Genomic DNA, 13,388 nt, shown 5'->3' on the forward strand with positions numbered 1-13,388 from the left:
CTTAATATTTTTTCTTAATTGAAAGTCTCGTCAAAACAATGCAATTTTCTATGATAAAAAAGTGTTAATAACTGTATGTACACGACAACTTTGCCTTCTTGAATCAACCTTTATTCATGACTGACCAAGAGGAAGTTCGTTGCGTAATTGAATGTAAGAGTGTCTTCACGCTGAATAACTAAACTAAATATGTATATATTCATATTGTTCCTTTGAAATATTATAAAAGACATTCATCAGATACTGAATTTATCATCTTTATTTTATACTACATTGTCCTTTATCCTGTTTGATTTTAGAATTTGATAAAATAACGTAATCAAATGTAACAGCGGGGAACACGTTTATTCATGTTGTACCCCTGAATTGATATCGAAATCCAACCAAATAGCTATACTAGTAGAAACGTAAACAATAGATCTAACCTACGAATATTCAATGGCGTGAGCGAGAGAATAGACAATAGTTTTGAATAAAAATAATTGGGTCTATTCACTCGCATACATAACTTTGTATAGTAACCATTCAATTGATTCTATGCTATTGATCAAAAATATGTTTATATCAGATGTAAACTGAATGCCTTCAGTAAAGGCAAAACTTTGGATTGCTGTAACAGTTCCTTCACGCCTTGTCGAAAGAAAAATTCTGCGCTATCAGACATGATATTGCATATACATTAGTTACTACATCAATAAATAAAACGTAGCTTTGGAACTTATTGTTCATATCCTCTTCTGTAAAAGTTGAGTTAGGTGTATTTTTAACCCACTGTAACTTTCACTAGAGTCCACCATTTTAGTTCACTATACGAAGTCATATGTCTTTCCATCGGGGTAAATCTTCAGCAGAGTATGAGACGAAGTGACACCTTTGACTTAATTTAACCCCCGGTGATTTCTCCTCTTGGGGCTGTGGAGTCAAAAGTGTCACTTTGTCTCGTACTACCCCTTGACAGAGATGGTAGTTAGGTGGGTCACAGGTAGGGTAAAGGTGGGTAAATTTCACTTTTTGTATAGTACACCTCAACCGAATCTCTTCTTTCGTGCCAGTAAAATCAATTTAATACTAGACAATAACTTTGAAAAAAAATTAATCAGTTCTACCTCTCAAGTAGTTGTTTTGTCAACTGTTTTTGTCTTTATTACCACGTCTACTCAAATAAAACCTACCTAAGAGTACCCATTCATGTCGTACAGTTCGATGTAGTTTTAGTGGAGATTCGACTAACCCTGGGCTTCGCATCACCGTTTCATAGCTGATCCCCACGGGCTACCTGTTCCGAATATATGCATGAACAATTTACTGTTTCGATACTGAGAGGTATGACATGCAAAAATATACATGTACTAGTATACAATGATATTTTCTCTATTTTATCGATTAAGTAATGTATCTATTGAGATCAGAAGTGCATATTTTTAATCAGCTCACACATCCATATAACACCAGAGGATGAGTGCATCCTCAAGTGTGCATTCTTAAGATCTAGCGTAATTACTGAAAATCACAAATTATGCAAATAACTCATTAAAATTACAAGCTATACGGTATTATCAAACTTTATGACACATGCACTTTGTTATCATCAATGTATGTACTAAATTACATTGAATTTAAAGCGTGAATTCTTAAGATATAGCCTAATTACTGCAAAACCATTAATTATGTAAATAACTCATTAATAGTGCAAAGGATAACAGTAGGGTTGGATAGGTAACTGGATAAACATTCTGCTAATGAACACCTATACATAGCATGGATCAGTGTGTGTATAAACATTTCAAAAACTGTACAGTTGTGCTACAATGCCATTGGTGCTATTTTTTCTTCCGTAAGGAAGAGATATATTTATGGGTGGAAGTCTGTGTGTCTGTCTGTCTGTGTCATCGTTTTCTCCATAACGGCTTGCTCAATTCAAACGAAATTTTGAAGACGTATTCCGCAGGGTAATGGCAAGACTTGATTAGGTTTTGGTAAAAATCCTGTGAATATTAATGAGCAATTTACGTAATTAATGATTTTCGGTAATTAGGTTATATCTCAAGATCGAATGCACGCTTCAAATTCATTATAACTTGGTACACACATTTGCAATACAAAAGCGCACCTGTCCCTGAAAATATTACTAATGTAGCTTTTAGTTTTAATAAGTTATTGGCATATTTTCGATTGGCCACAAAAAAGAAAAAAATAGCTTCTCGTCAGGAAATGTCGTCTAAAGTGGTGCGACTTTATCACCATTTTCTAAAACATGACTGGCTCAATTCAAACGAAATTTATTACATGTGTTCTGTAGGGTAGTGACAAGAACTGATTAGGTTTCGGTAAACATCCCAAGAATATTAACGAGAAATTTACATAATTATGGTTTTCGGTAATTAGGCTATATCTCAAGAATGCACACTTCAAATTCAATATAATTTGATACATGCATTTGTGATACCAAATTGTCCTGAAAATATTATTGATGTAGCTTTTAGTTTTAATAAATCATTGGCATATTTTTGTAGGCCACTAAAAAGGAAAAAATAGTTTCTCGTCAGGAAATGTTGTCTAAAGTGGTACGACGATGCACTTATTATTTTTTTTTACATTCTCAACAAATGTCACAGTACATGTTGTGGTTGGCCAGGAGATCACTAACAGCAATAACAATCAATGAGAAAAAATAACTTATTACATATGTTCTGTTGTATTCCAACAATTGTCTGTAGGAACGACAATCTCAAAACTTTGCCCTTACGGAAGACATTCAGTTTACATCTGGTTTTTATTTATAGATTTGAAAAATACAAATTTAAGAAACACACACACGTCATTAAATTTATACAATGTTTCATTTTCTAAAGTTCCATACATACCGGTATTCAAACTTGGTAGACTGAAGTTTATTTGTAGAAACTAATATATTTACAATAATTCATTTTTTATAATGTCACCAAAACCAAAGAGTATCTTAGAACTACGTTCACATTACAGTTATTATATTATACACAAGCCAAGTTGAACAAAAAATATGGAATATATACTCTGGTCGTTCTATGTCACGACAAATCACGTCTATGTAACAACAACACTATCTACATAACTGGTTCTGTTGTGTTCAAAATATGAGTCAAAACGTTCAAAATTGCCATTACTTCCCCCGATTTTTCTCTGCTATTACTTGAGCTGATACAACTCTCCAATGTTTTTCACCTAACCACTATTGTCCAAGGGTAGTATGAGACGCACTACCACTTTTGACTGTCTACAACCCCTAGGTGAAAGATCACCGGGTGTAAACTAAGTCAAAGGTAGAACTTTGTCTCATACTCACCATATTTACACATCCTCTGCTCAAGATTTACCCCGGTGGAAAGACATGGTCAAATATGACTTTTTGTACAGTACAAGTCTATTACAAATTCATGAAAATGTATTGACTTTCCTCACTAGAGTCCCTACTTCAAACTCTGGCTTTGTGCAAAAAAATATTTCCTTATCTTTGGATAAATCTCAAAGACTCCTGGTGAATGGGGCTGAAATTTGGAGGGGATGTTTCTGGAGCTATTATTCTGCAGATATTGACACACCTGGCCCTAGCAACCATGACCATGCCCTTAGCAATGGTCTAACGGGGTTGAAATTTGGAGGGGCTGTTTCTGGAGCTATTATTCTGCAGATATTGACACACCTGGCCCTAGCAACCATGACCATGCCCTTAGCAATGGTCTAATGGGGTTGAAATTTGGAGGGGCTGTTTCTGGAGCTATTACTTCGCAGATATTGTTTAAAACATATCAACAAACCTGGTCCTAGCAACCATGACCATGCCCTAAGCAACAGCCAAATGCCTGTGTATTTTTCAAAGATAACATTGCTGGGTGGGCAAGTGAATACACATTCAAAAATGTATGCAAATGTGCCTAACAACAAGACCATGCCCTTAGCAATGGTCTAATGATGATGTACATTGCAAAGATACAATGGTTTGCCAAATCATTACACACTTTCGTGTGACACATACAGATTTTTTACAAGCCAGACAGCATTAGAAAAAATCTACAACTATGTGTGTGCCATTATTGTGTCTCTCAATGGGGTTGACTGGTCAGCTTTGACAAGGATCTCATATCCAATTACTTCTAATGCTGTGTTGCTTGTAAAAAAAAAATACAAGAAATATATCCCCAGCAAAGTGTTCATACTCCTTGGCAAACCATCGTAATGGGTAAGTAAGATAGATTCTACGTAGATGAATAAAAATATATTGATGTTAAACTCTAATTAAAGCTCGTGCTTTGTCCAAGATGTCCTTCCTCATCTTGGGATAGTTTGGGTTTGCTAGTAAGACACGGTGAGAGACGTCTATAGCATCCACATACCGTTTAGCCTTCAAATAATTGAAAGCCAGTTTGTAACCTGTAATATAAGAATATTATATCATTGTATAACATATCATGATTTGAATTCAAAACACTGACTGTATCATTGTATAACATGATTTGAATTCAAAACACTGGCTATATCATTGTATAACATGATTTGAATTCAAAACACTGACTATATCATTGTATAACATGATTTGAATTAAAAACACTGACTATATCATTGTATAACGTATCATGATTTGAATTAAAAACACTTACTATATCATTTTATAATATGATTTGAAATACACCAACCTATTGTAAGACTACTCCAAGTAATGACAAGTTATACCAACCTATTGTACGACTACTCCAAGTAATGACAAGTTATACCAACCTATTGTAAGACTACTCCAGGTAATGACAAGTTATACAAACCTATTGTAAGACTACTCTAAGTAATGACAAGTTATACCAACCTATTGTAGGACTACTCTAAGTAATGACAAGTTATACCAACCTATTGTAGGACTACTCCAAGTAATGACAAGTTATACCAACCTATTGTAGGACTACTCCAAGTAATGACAAGTTATACCAACCTATTGTAGGACTACTCCAAGTAATGACAAGTTATACCAACCTATTGTAGGACTACTCTAAGTAATGACAAGTTATACCAACCTATTGTAGGACTACTCCAGGTAATGACAAGTTATACCAACCTATTGTAAGACTACTCCAAGTAATGACAAGTTATACCAACCTATTGTAAGACTACTCCAAGTAATGACAAGTTATACCAACCTATTGTAAGACTACTCCAGGTAATGACAAGTTATACCAACCTATTGTAAGACTACTCCAGGTAATGACAAGTTATACCAACCTATTGTAAGACTACTCCTATTAATGACAAGTTATACCAACCTATTGTAGGACTACTCCAAGTAATGACAAGTTATACCAACCTATTGTAAGACTACTCCAGGTAATGACAAGTTATACCAACCTATTGTAGGACTACTCCATGTAATGACAAGTTATACCAACCTATTGTAAGACTACTCCAAGTAATGACAAGTTATACCAACCTATTGTAAGACTACTCCAAGTAATGACAAGTTATACCAACCTATTGTAAGACTACTCCATGTAATGACAAGTTATACCAACCTATTATAAGACTACTCCAAGTAATGACAAGTTATACCAACCTATTGTAGGACTACTCCAAGTAATGACAAGTTATACCAACCTATTGTAGGACTACTCCAAGTAATGACAAGTTATACCAACCTATTGTAAGACTACTCCAGGTAATGACAAGTTATACCAACCTATTGTAAGACTACTCCAAGTAATGACAAGTTATACCAACCTATTGTAAGACTACTCCAGGTAATGACAAGTTATACCAACCTATTGTAGGACTACACCAAGTAATGACAAGTTATACCAACCTATTGTAGGACTACTCCAAGTAATGACAAGTTATACCAACCTATTGTAAGACTACTCCAAGTAATGACAAGTTATACCAACCTATTGTAAGACTACTCCAGGTAATGACAAGTTATACCAACCTATTGTAGGACTACTCCAAGTAATGACAAGTTATACCAACCTATTGTAAGACTACTCCAAGTAATGACAAGTTATACCAACCTATTGTAAGACTACTCCAAGTAATGACAAGTTATACCAACCTATTGTAAGACTACTCAAAGTAATGACAAGTTATACCAACCTATTGTAGGACTACTCCAGGTAATGACAAGTTATACCAACCTATTGTAAGACTACTCCAAGTAATGACAAGTTATACCAACCTATTGTAAGACTACTCCAAGTAATGACAAGTTACACCAACCTATTGTAAGACTAGTCAAAGTAATGACAAGTTATACCAACCTATTGTAGGACTACTCCAAGTAATGACAAGTTACACCAACCTATTGTAAGACTACTCCAAGTAATGACAAGTTATACCAACCTATTGTAAGACTACTCAAAGTAATGACAAGTTATACCAACCTATTGTAGGACTACTCCAGGTAATGACAAGTTATACCAACCTATTGTAAGACTACTCCAAGTAATGACAAGTTATACCAACCTATTGTAAGACTACTCCAAGTAATGACAAGTTACACCAACCTATTGTAAGACTACTCAAAGTAATGACAAGTTATACCAACCTATTGTAGGACTACTCCAGGTAATGACAAGTTATACCAACCTATTGTAAGACTACTACAAGTAATGACAAGTTACACCAACCTATTGTAAGACTACTCCAGGTAATGACAAGTTATACCAACCTATTGTAAGACTACTCCAAGTAATGACAAGTTATACCAACCTATTGTAAGACTACTCCAAGTAATGACAAGTTATACCAACCTATTGTAGGACTACTCCAAGTAATGACAAATTATACCAACCTATTGTAAGACTACTCCAAGTAATGACAAGTTATACCAACCTATTGTAAGACTACTCCAAGTAATGACAAGTTATACCAACCTATTGTAGGACTACTCCAAGTAATGACAAGTTATACCAACCTATTGTAAGACTACTCCAGGTAATGACAAGTTATACCAACCTATTGTAAGACTACTCCAAGCAATGACAAGTTATACCAACCTATTGTAAGATTACTCCAGGTAATGACAAGTTACACCAACCTATTGTAAGACTACTCCAAGTAATGACAAGTTATACCAACCTATTGTAAGACTACTCCAAGTAATGACAAGTTATACCAACCTATTGTAAGACTACTCCAAGTAATGACAAGTTATACCAACCTATTGTAAGACTACTCCAAGTAATGACAAGTTATACCAACCTATTATAAGACTACTCCAAGTAATGACAAGTTATACCAACCTATTGTAAGACTACTCCAGGTAATGACAAGTTATACCAACCTATTGTAAGACTACTCCAAGTAATGACAAGTTATACCAACCTATTGTAGGACTACTCCAAGTAATGACAAGTTATACCAACCTATTGTAAGACTACTCCAAGTAATGACAAGTTATACCAACCTATTGTAAGATTACTCCAAGTAATGACAAGTTATACCAACCTATTGTAAGACTACTCCAAGTAATGACAAGTTATACCAACCTATTGTAAGACTACTCCAGGTAATGACAAGTTATACCAACCTATTGTAGGACTACTACAAGTAATGACAAGTTATACCAACCTATTGTAAGACTACTCAAAGTAATGACAAATTATACCAACCTATTGTAAGACTACTACAAGTAATGACAAGTTATACCAACCTATTGTAGGACTACTCCAAGTAATGACAAGTTATACCAACCTATTGTAGGACTACTCCAGGTAATGACAAGTTATACCAACCTATTGTAAGACTACTCCAAGTAATGACAAGTTATACCAACCTATTGTAAGACTACTCCAAGTAATGACAAGTTATACCAACCTATTGTAGGACTACTCTAAGTAATGACAAGTTATACCAACCTATTGTAAGACTACTCCAAGTAATGACAAGTTATACCAACCTATTGTAAGACTACTCCAGGTAATGACAAGTTATACCAACCTATTGTAAGACTACTCCAAGTAATGACAAATTATACCAACCTATTGTACGACTACTCCAAGTAATGACAAGTTATACCAACCTATTGTAAGACTACTCCAAGTAATGACAAGTTATACCAACCTATTGTACGACTACTCCAAGTAATGACAAGTTATACCAACCTATTGTAAGACTACTCAAAGTAATGACAAATTATACCAACCTATTGTAAGACTACTACAAGTAATGACAAGTTATACCAACCTATTGTAGGACTACTCCAAGTAATGACAAGTTATACCAACCTATTGTAAGACTACTCCAAGTAATGACAAGTTATACCAACCTATTGTAGGACTACTCCAAGTAATGACAAGTTATACCAACCTATTGTAGGACTACTCCAAGTAATGACAAGTTATACCAACCTATTGTAAGACTACTCAAAGTAATGACAAATTATACCAACCTATTGTAAGACTACTACAAGTAATGACAAGTTATACCAACCTATTGTAGGACTACTCCAAGTAATGACAAGTTATACCAACCTATTGTAAGACTACTCCAAGTAATGACAAGTTATACCAACCTATTGTAGGACTACTCCAAGTAATGACAAGTTATACCAACCTATTGTAGGACTACTCCAAGTAATGACAAGTTATACCAACCTATTGTAAGACTACTCCAGGTAATGACAAGTTATACCAACCTATTGTAAGACTACTCCAAGTAATGACAAGTTATACCAACCTATTGTAAGACTACTCCATGTAATGACAAGTTATACCAACCTATTGTAAGACTACTCCATGTAATGACAAGTTATACCAACCTATTGTAAGACTACTACAAGTAATGACAAGTTATACCAACCTATTGTAGGACTACTCCAAGTAATGACAAGTTATACCAACCTATTGTAAGACTACTCCAAGTAATGACAAGTTATACCAACCTATTGTAGGACTACTCCAAGTAATGACAAGTTATACCAACCTATTGTAGGACTACTCCAAGTAATGACAAGTTATACCAACCTATTGTAAGACTACTCCAAGTAATGACAAGTTATACCAACCTATTGTAGGACTACTTTGGTTGCCATACTTCCAGGCTTTCTCATAATTCATAGCTGCATCTCTATAAGACTGTTCTTTTTCCATGATAAATCCCATGTATTCATACGCCTTGCATGATGACTAAGAGGATCAAATTAAAATGTACAGTGTTAGTTTTTTCAAAGGAAAATTCTATGTGACAGGTTTTGCTTTGAAAAATAGAATTGTGAAGAGTTTCATAATATAAATTATTTCTTTGTTATGTTAGCATATGAGGTATATAAAAAAGACACACTGCAGGGTTTGTATGAAAATATGAACACTTTTTGGAAGGAGTTCTAGAAATGTCACCAGTAGTTCCATAAACAGTCAGGGGTTCTAGAAATGTCACCAGTAGTTCTATAAACAGTCAGGGGTTCTAGAAATGTCACCAGTAGTTCCATAAACAGTCAGGGGTTCTAGAAATGTCACCAGTAGTTCTATAAACAGTCAGGGGTTCTAGAAATGTCACCAGTAGTTCTATAAACAGTCAGGGGTTCTAGAAATGTCACCAGTAGTTCTATAAACAGTCAGGGGTTCTAGAAATGTCACCAGTAGTTCTATAAACAGTCAGGGGTTCTAGAAATGTCACCAGTAGTTCTATAAAGTCAGGGGTTCTAGAAATTCCTCTTATTGCATAACCAATTGTTAAGAGTATCGTATAATTACTGACTTGCCCTACATTGATAGAGTCTGACAAAACAAATGACGCCCTCTATGGCCAGATGGCAGATAGCAAAAAAGTGTGTATGTGGGCGAAAGATTATCATTCAGTGCTGAACTTTAGGGCTTTTTGCTTGGTTATGTTGTTGCAGACAAAAAACGATACCTTCTCTATGGCCAGATGTCAAAAAATGACACCTTCTCTATGGCCAGATGTCAAAAAATGACACCTTCTCTATGGCCAAATGTAAAAAAAACGACACCTTCTCTATGGCCAGATGTCAAAAAATGACACCTTCTCTATGGCTAGCTGTCAAAAAACGACACCTTCTCTCCGGCCAGATGTCAGACAACAAAGAAGTGTGTATATGACAAAAATGGTCATTTAGTACCAAACTTTGGGATTTTTTACCTGATTATGTTGCAGACACTTCTTTAAAAGCTCGGTAGCCATGTCATATTTTCCAGACTGGATATAGATATCAGCTAGTAACAACCAACTCTTCTCAAAATCTTCAGCATCCTGTGATAAGAAAAAACAAGTTTTCCATGTTAACTCCTTCACCTGGACAAACATTGCATCATGGGAGTCATGTAAACTCCTTGCCCTGGACACAGTGCATTATGGGAGTCATGTTAACTCGTTGCCCTGGACACACAGTGCATCATGGGAGTAACTTTAACTCCTTGCCCTGGACACATTGCATCATGGGAGCCACGTTAACTCCTTGCCCTGGACACATTGTATCATGGGAGTTACGTTAACTCCTTGCCCTGGACACAGTGCATCATGGGAGTAATGTTAACTCCTTGCCCTGGACACACAGTGCATCATGGGAGTCACGTTAACTCCTTGCCCTGGACACAGTGCATCATGGGAGTCATGTTAACTCGTTGCTCTGGACAACGTGCATCATGGGAGTCACGTTAACTCCTTGCCCTGGACACATTGCATCATGGGAGTAACGTTAACTCCTTGCCCTGGACACAGTGCATCATGGGAGTAACGTTAACTCCTTGCCCTGGACACATTGCATCATGGGAGTCATGCATATGCAATCATTATCTCAATACCAAAATAGATAGAAATTGATACTCCACTCCATATTAACTGTAGAGATAACTTTTGCATCATTATTCTGAGGACGTCACAGAAGTTCAGATGAAAACTATGTTAGTTAATTAAACTAAACTCATTATTCTGAGGACGTTACAGAGGTTCAAACAAAAACTATGTTATGAAAGCTATCCATACTATCTAAAAATGTTTTTTATTACTTACCATGGAATTCCAGTTCATCTTAGCTATTCTCTTCAGCTGGTTTCTAGCTCTTGGTGTTTGCTTCATCATCATGTAGGCTGTGGCCATACCTAGCAGTGCGCCCACATGATCTCTCTGTAACAAACAATATCGGACATTATGTAATTTCAGGAAATGCCACAGGTGTGCTTGTAATGTAAATGTGAAGGTAGAATTGATATCTTTCACTAAGAGCAAGTAGGAAATGCCACAGGTGTGCTGGTAATGTAAATGTGAAGGTAGAATTGATATCTTTCACTAAGAGCAAGTAGGAAATGTTTTGATACATGAATGTCAGGAAAATATTCCTTCAATAGGCATTTATCAGTTACAAAAATGGTGGCAATTTTCTCCCCATTTGTAGCCATTGCCATGGAAACAGACAATTTGCAGCCATCTCCATAAAAAATAGACAGTTTGTAGCCATCTCCATGGAAACAGACAATTTGTAGCTATCTCCATGGAAACTGGCAATTTGTAGTCATCTCCATGGAAACAGACAATTTGTAGCCATCTCCATGGAAACAGACAATTTGTAGCTATCTCCATGGAAACAGGCACTTTGTAGCTATCTCCATGGAAACAGGCACTTTGTAGCCATTGCCATGGAAACAGATAATTTGTAGCCATCGCCATGGAAACAGACAATACTTACCTCATTAGTAGCTATCTCCATGAAAGCCGACAATGCTTTCTCAATGTTTGGTTTAGATTTGGTTGCCATGACAGCACTGTTCTCTAGTATCAAGTGTCTCACGGAACCAGGTTGTGGTTTTAATTCCTGTGAAGAACCAATGGACATATTTTATTTTGCACTGGCTGCAACTGTAACGTTTTTTCAAACTTTTTTTTTTTTTTTTTTTTTTTTTTTAGACGCTATGTTTAATTGTAAAATCGTACACCTTGAACTGCATTTAATCACCTGTGGTAAACATACCGGTATCTGTGTAACTGTATATATATGATATCCTACAATGTACCCAATTAAATTGATTTAGGGGTCCACACCCAAAAATCAGTCCACAAATACAATCATGATTTTAATATTACACTACTAATACAATTTTCTGTGAATATAAAACATATTATTCCTCAACATTTTTCTTCATTCTGCCAAGGAAAATACAGAGTGACCTAAGGGGCCTTGTCACTATGAGTTGCTTGATGAGTAGTGACAACTCTTTGGTCACAAGTATTGAAGTATTTTCCGGTTGAATGAAGAAAAATAATGTGGAATAATATAATATACCCCATCAAGCATTATTCAAAAAAACTTGGGAAAAATAATGGCCATTTGGAATATTTTGACTCATATTTCAAGCGCTGCAGAACCAGTGACATCTACACAGGTTGTTGTGATGTAAAACGACCAGGATATATAATCCATATTTTCTGTTCAAAGACAATAACTTGGCTTGGGTATGGTGTAATATCGGTTGGTTATACCCCTATTACACAGTTAGTGTACTTTAAATCGTTAGATAGACTCACCTTTAATAATTTCTCAGCTGTTCTGACAGCCAGGGCTTCAGAATCCTGCTTCTCTGTAGAATTACTGGAAAAGACAAAAACATTCAAAGTTACAGAGGGCGACATCAACGCTGAATAATGAAATGATTGCGTGATGAAGGTTCATAGTAGAGGGCGGATCGAATCGAAATTAAACGTTGCATTCGTTTCCTATTTACCGTTCCAAAGTAACTATATTGTACTGTGCTATTGATTCTTGGAACCATGAATAATATATCCTCCATAAAAAATTACCACTTTGGAAAAATATACACAATTATAAAATAAAGTGACTAAATGCTGCTCGTCTTCCTTTAAAAATACTGAAATTTCACATGACCACGGAATCTCGGAATATTATGTAATATCGGCTTCATCAGAATCGCGACTAGACACTTCTGCTTAAATTATTAATGTTGAATAGGCATCGGTAATTATGTTAATTATATGAATGATTGACAGGTGTCAAGGGTACTAGTACACGTATATTACCTCTACGGTTGTTACGCAACTGACAGCAAGGGGCAAAAGTTGATATACTAGTGCACAAGGGGTAATATGTCTTATAAAGGTGTGTTGCCTGTTGGCTAGTTTCAATGTTTTACTTAGCTCAACTGAGTGTACATGCAACATAGTAATCGAACAAAGCATCGTTGTCACACATATAATATATATAATGAAAGTAAACTTAGTTCTCTTGCACATGACAAATACAGTTTTGGTGTCTTATGACATGGTTGTCTTTAGACTCGTTACCACAGTATAGTTCTACTAGTGACTAGATAGAATTATAATATACCTAGTGATAATGCTGTGCCATGATTCGCTAGAATCAGTCACGTGATAGGAAAATAGAATGACTACTTCCCTTGGGGAAATAG

At 35.6% G+C, this 13,388-nt stretch overlaps 1 protein-coding gene across 1 annotated transcript in view; it reads right to left on the reverse strand.

Moving 5' to 3' along the window:
• Nucleotides 1–2,479: 2,479 nt before the first annotated feature.
• The window catches only part of LOC144449931 (tetratricopeptide repeat protein 21B-like), a 44,775-nt gene continuing 33,866 nt past the window's right edge, over nt 2,480–13,388 (reverse strand). The window contains exons 26-31 of the mRNA XM_078140482.1: nt 12,490–12,553; nt 11,654–11,779; nt 10,981–11,094; nt 10,111–10,221; nt 9,017–9,137; nt 2,480–4,407 (exon numbers count right to left, since the gene is read on the reverse strand). Of these exons, the coding sequence (XP_077996608.1) occupies nt 4,262–4,407; nt 9,017–9,137; nt 10,111–10,221; nt 10,981–11,094; nt 11,654–11,779; nt 12,490–12,553 (682 nt within the window). The 3' untranslated portion in view covers nt 2,480–4,261. The remainder of the gene's footprint in view (nt 4,408–9,016; nt 9,138–10,110; nt 10,222–10,980; nt 11,095–11,653; nt 11,780–12,489; nt 12,554–13,388) is intronic.

Source organism: Glandiceps talaboti, chromosome 19 (assembly GCF_964340395.1).
Source record: "Glandiceps talaboti chromosome 19, keGlaTala1.1, whole genome shotgun sequence".
In the NCBI taxonomy this organism is placed as follows: domain Eukaryota; kingdom Metazoa; phylum Hemichordata; class Enteropneusta; family Spengelidae; genus Glandiceps; species Glandiceps talaboti.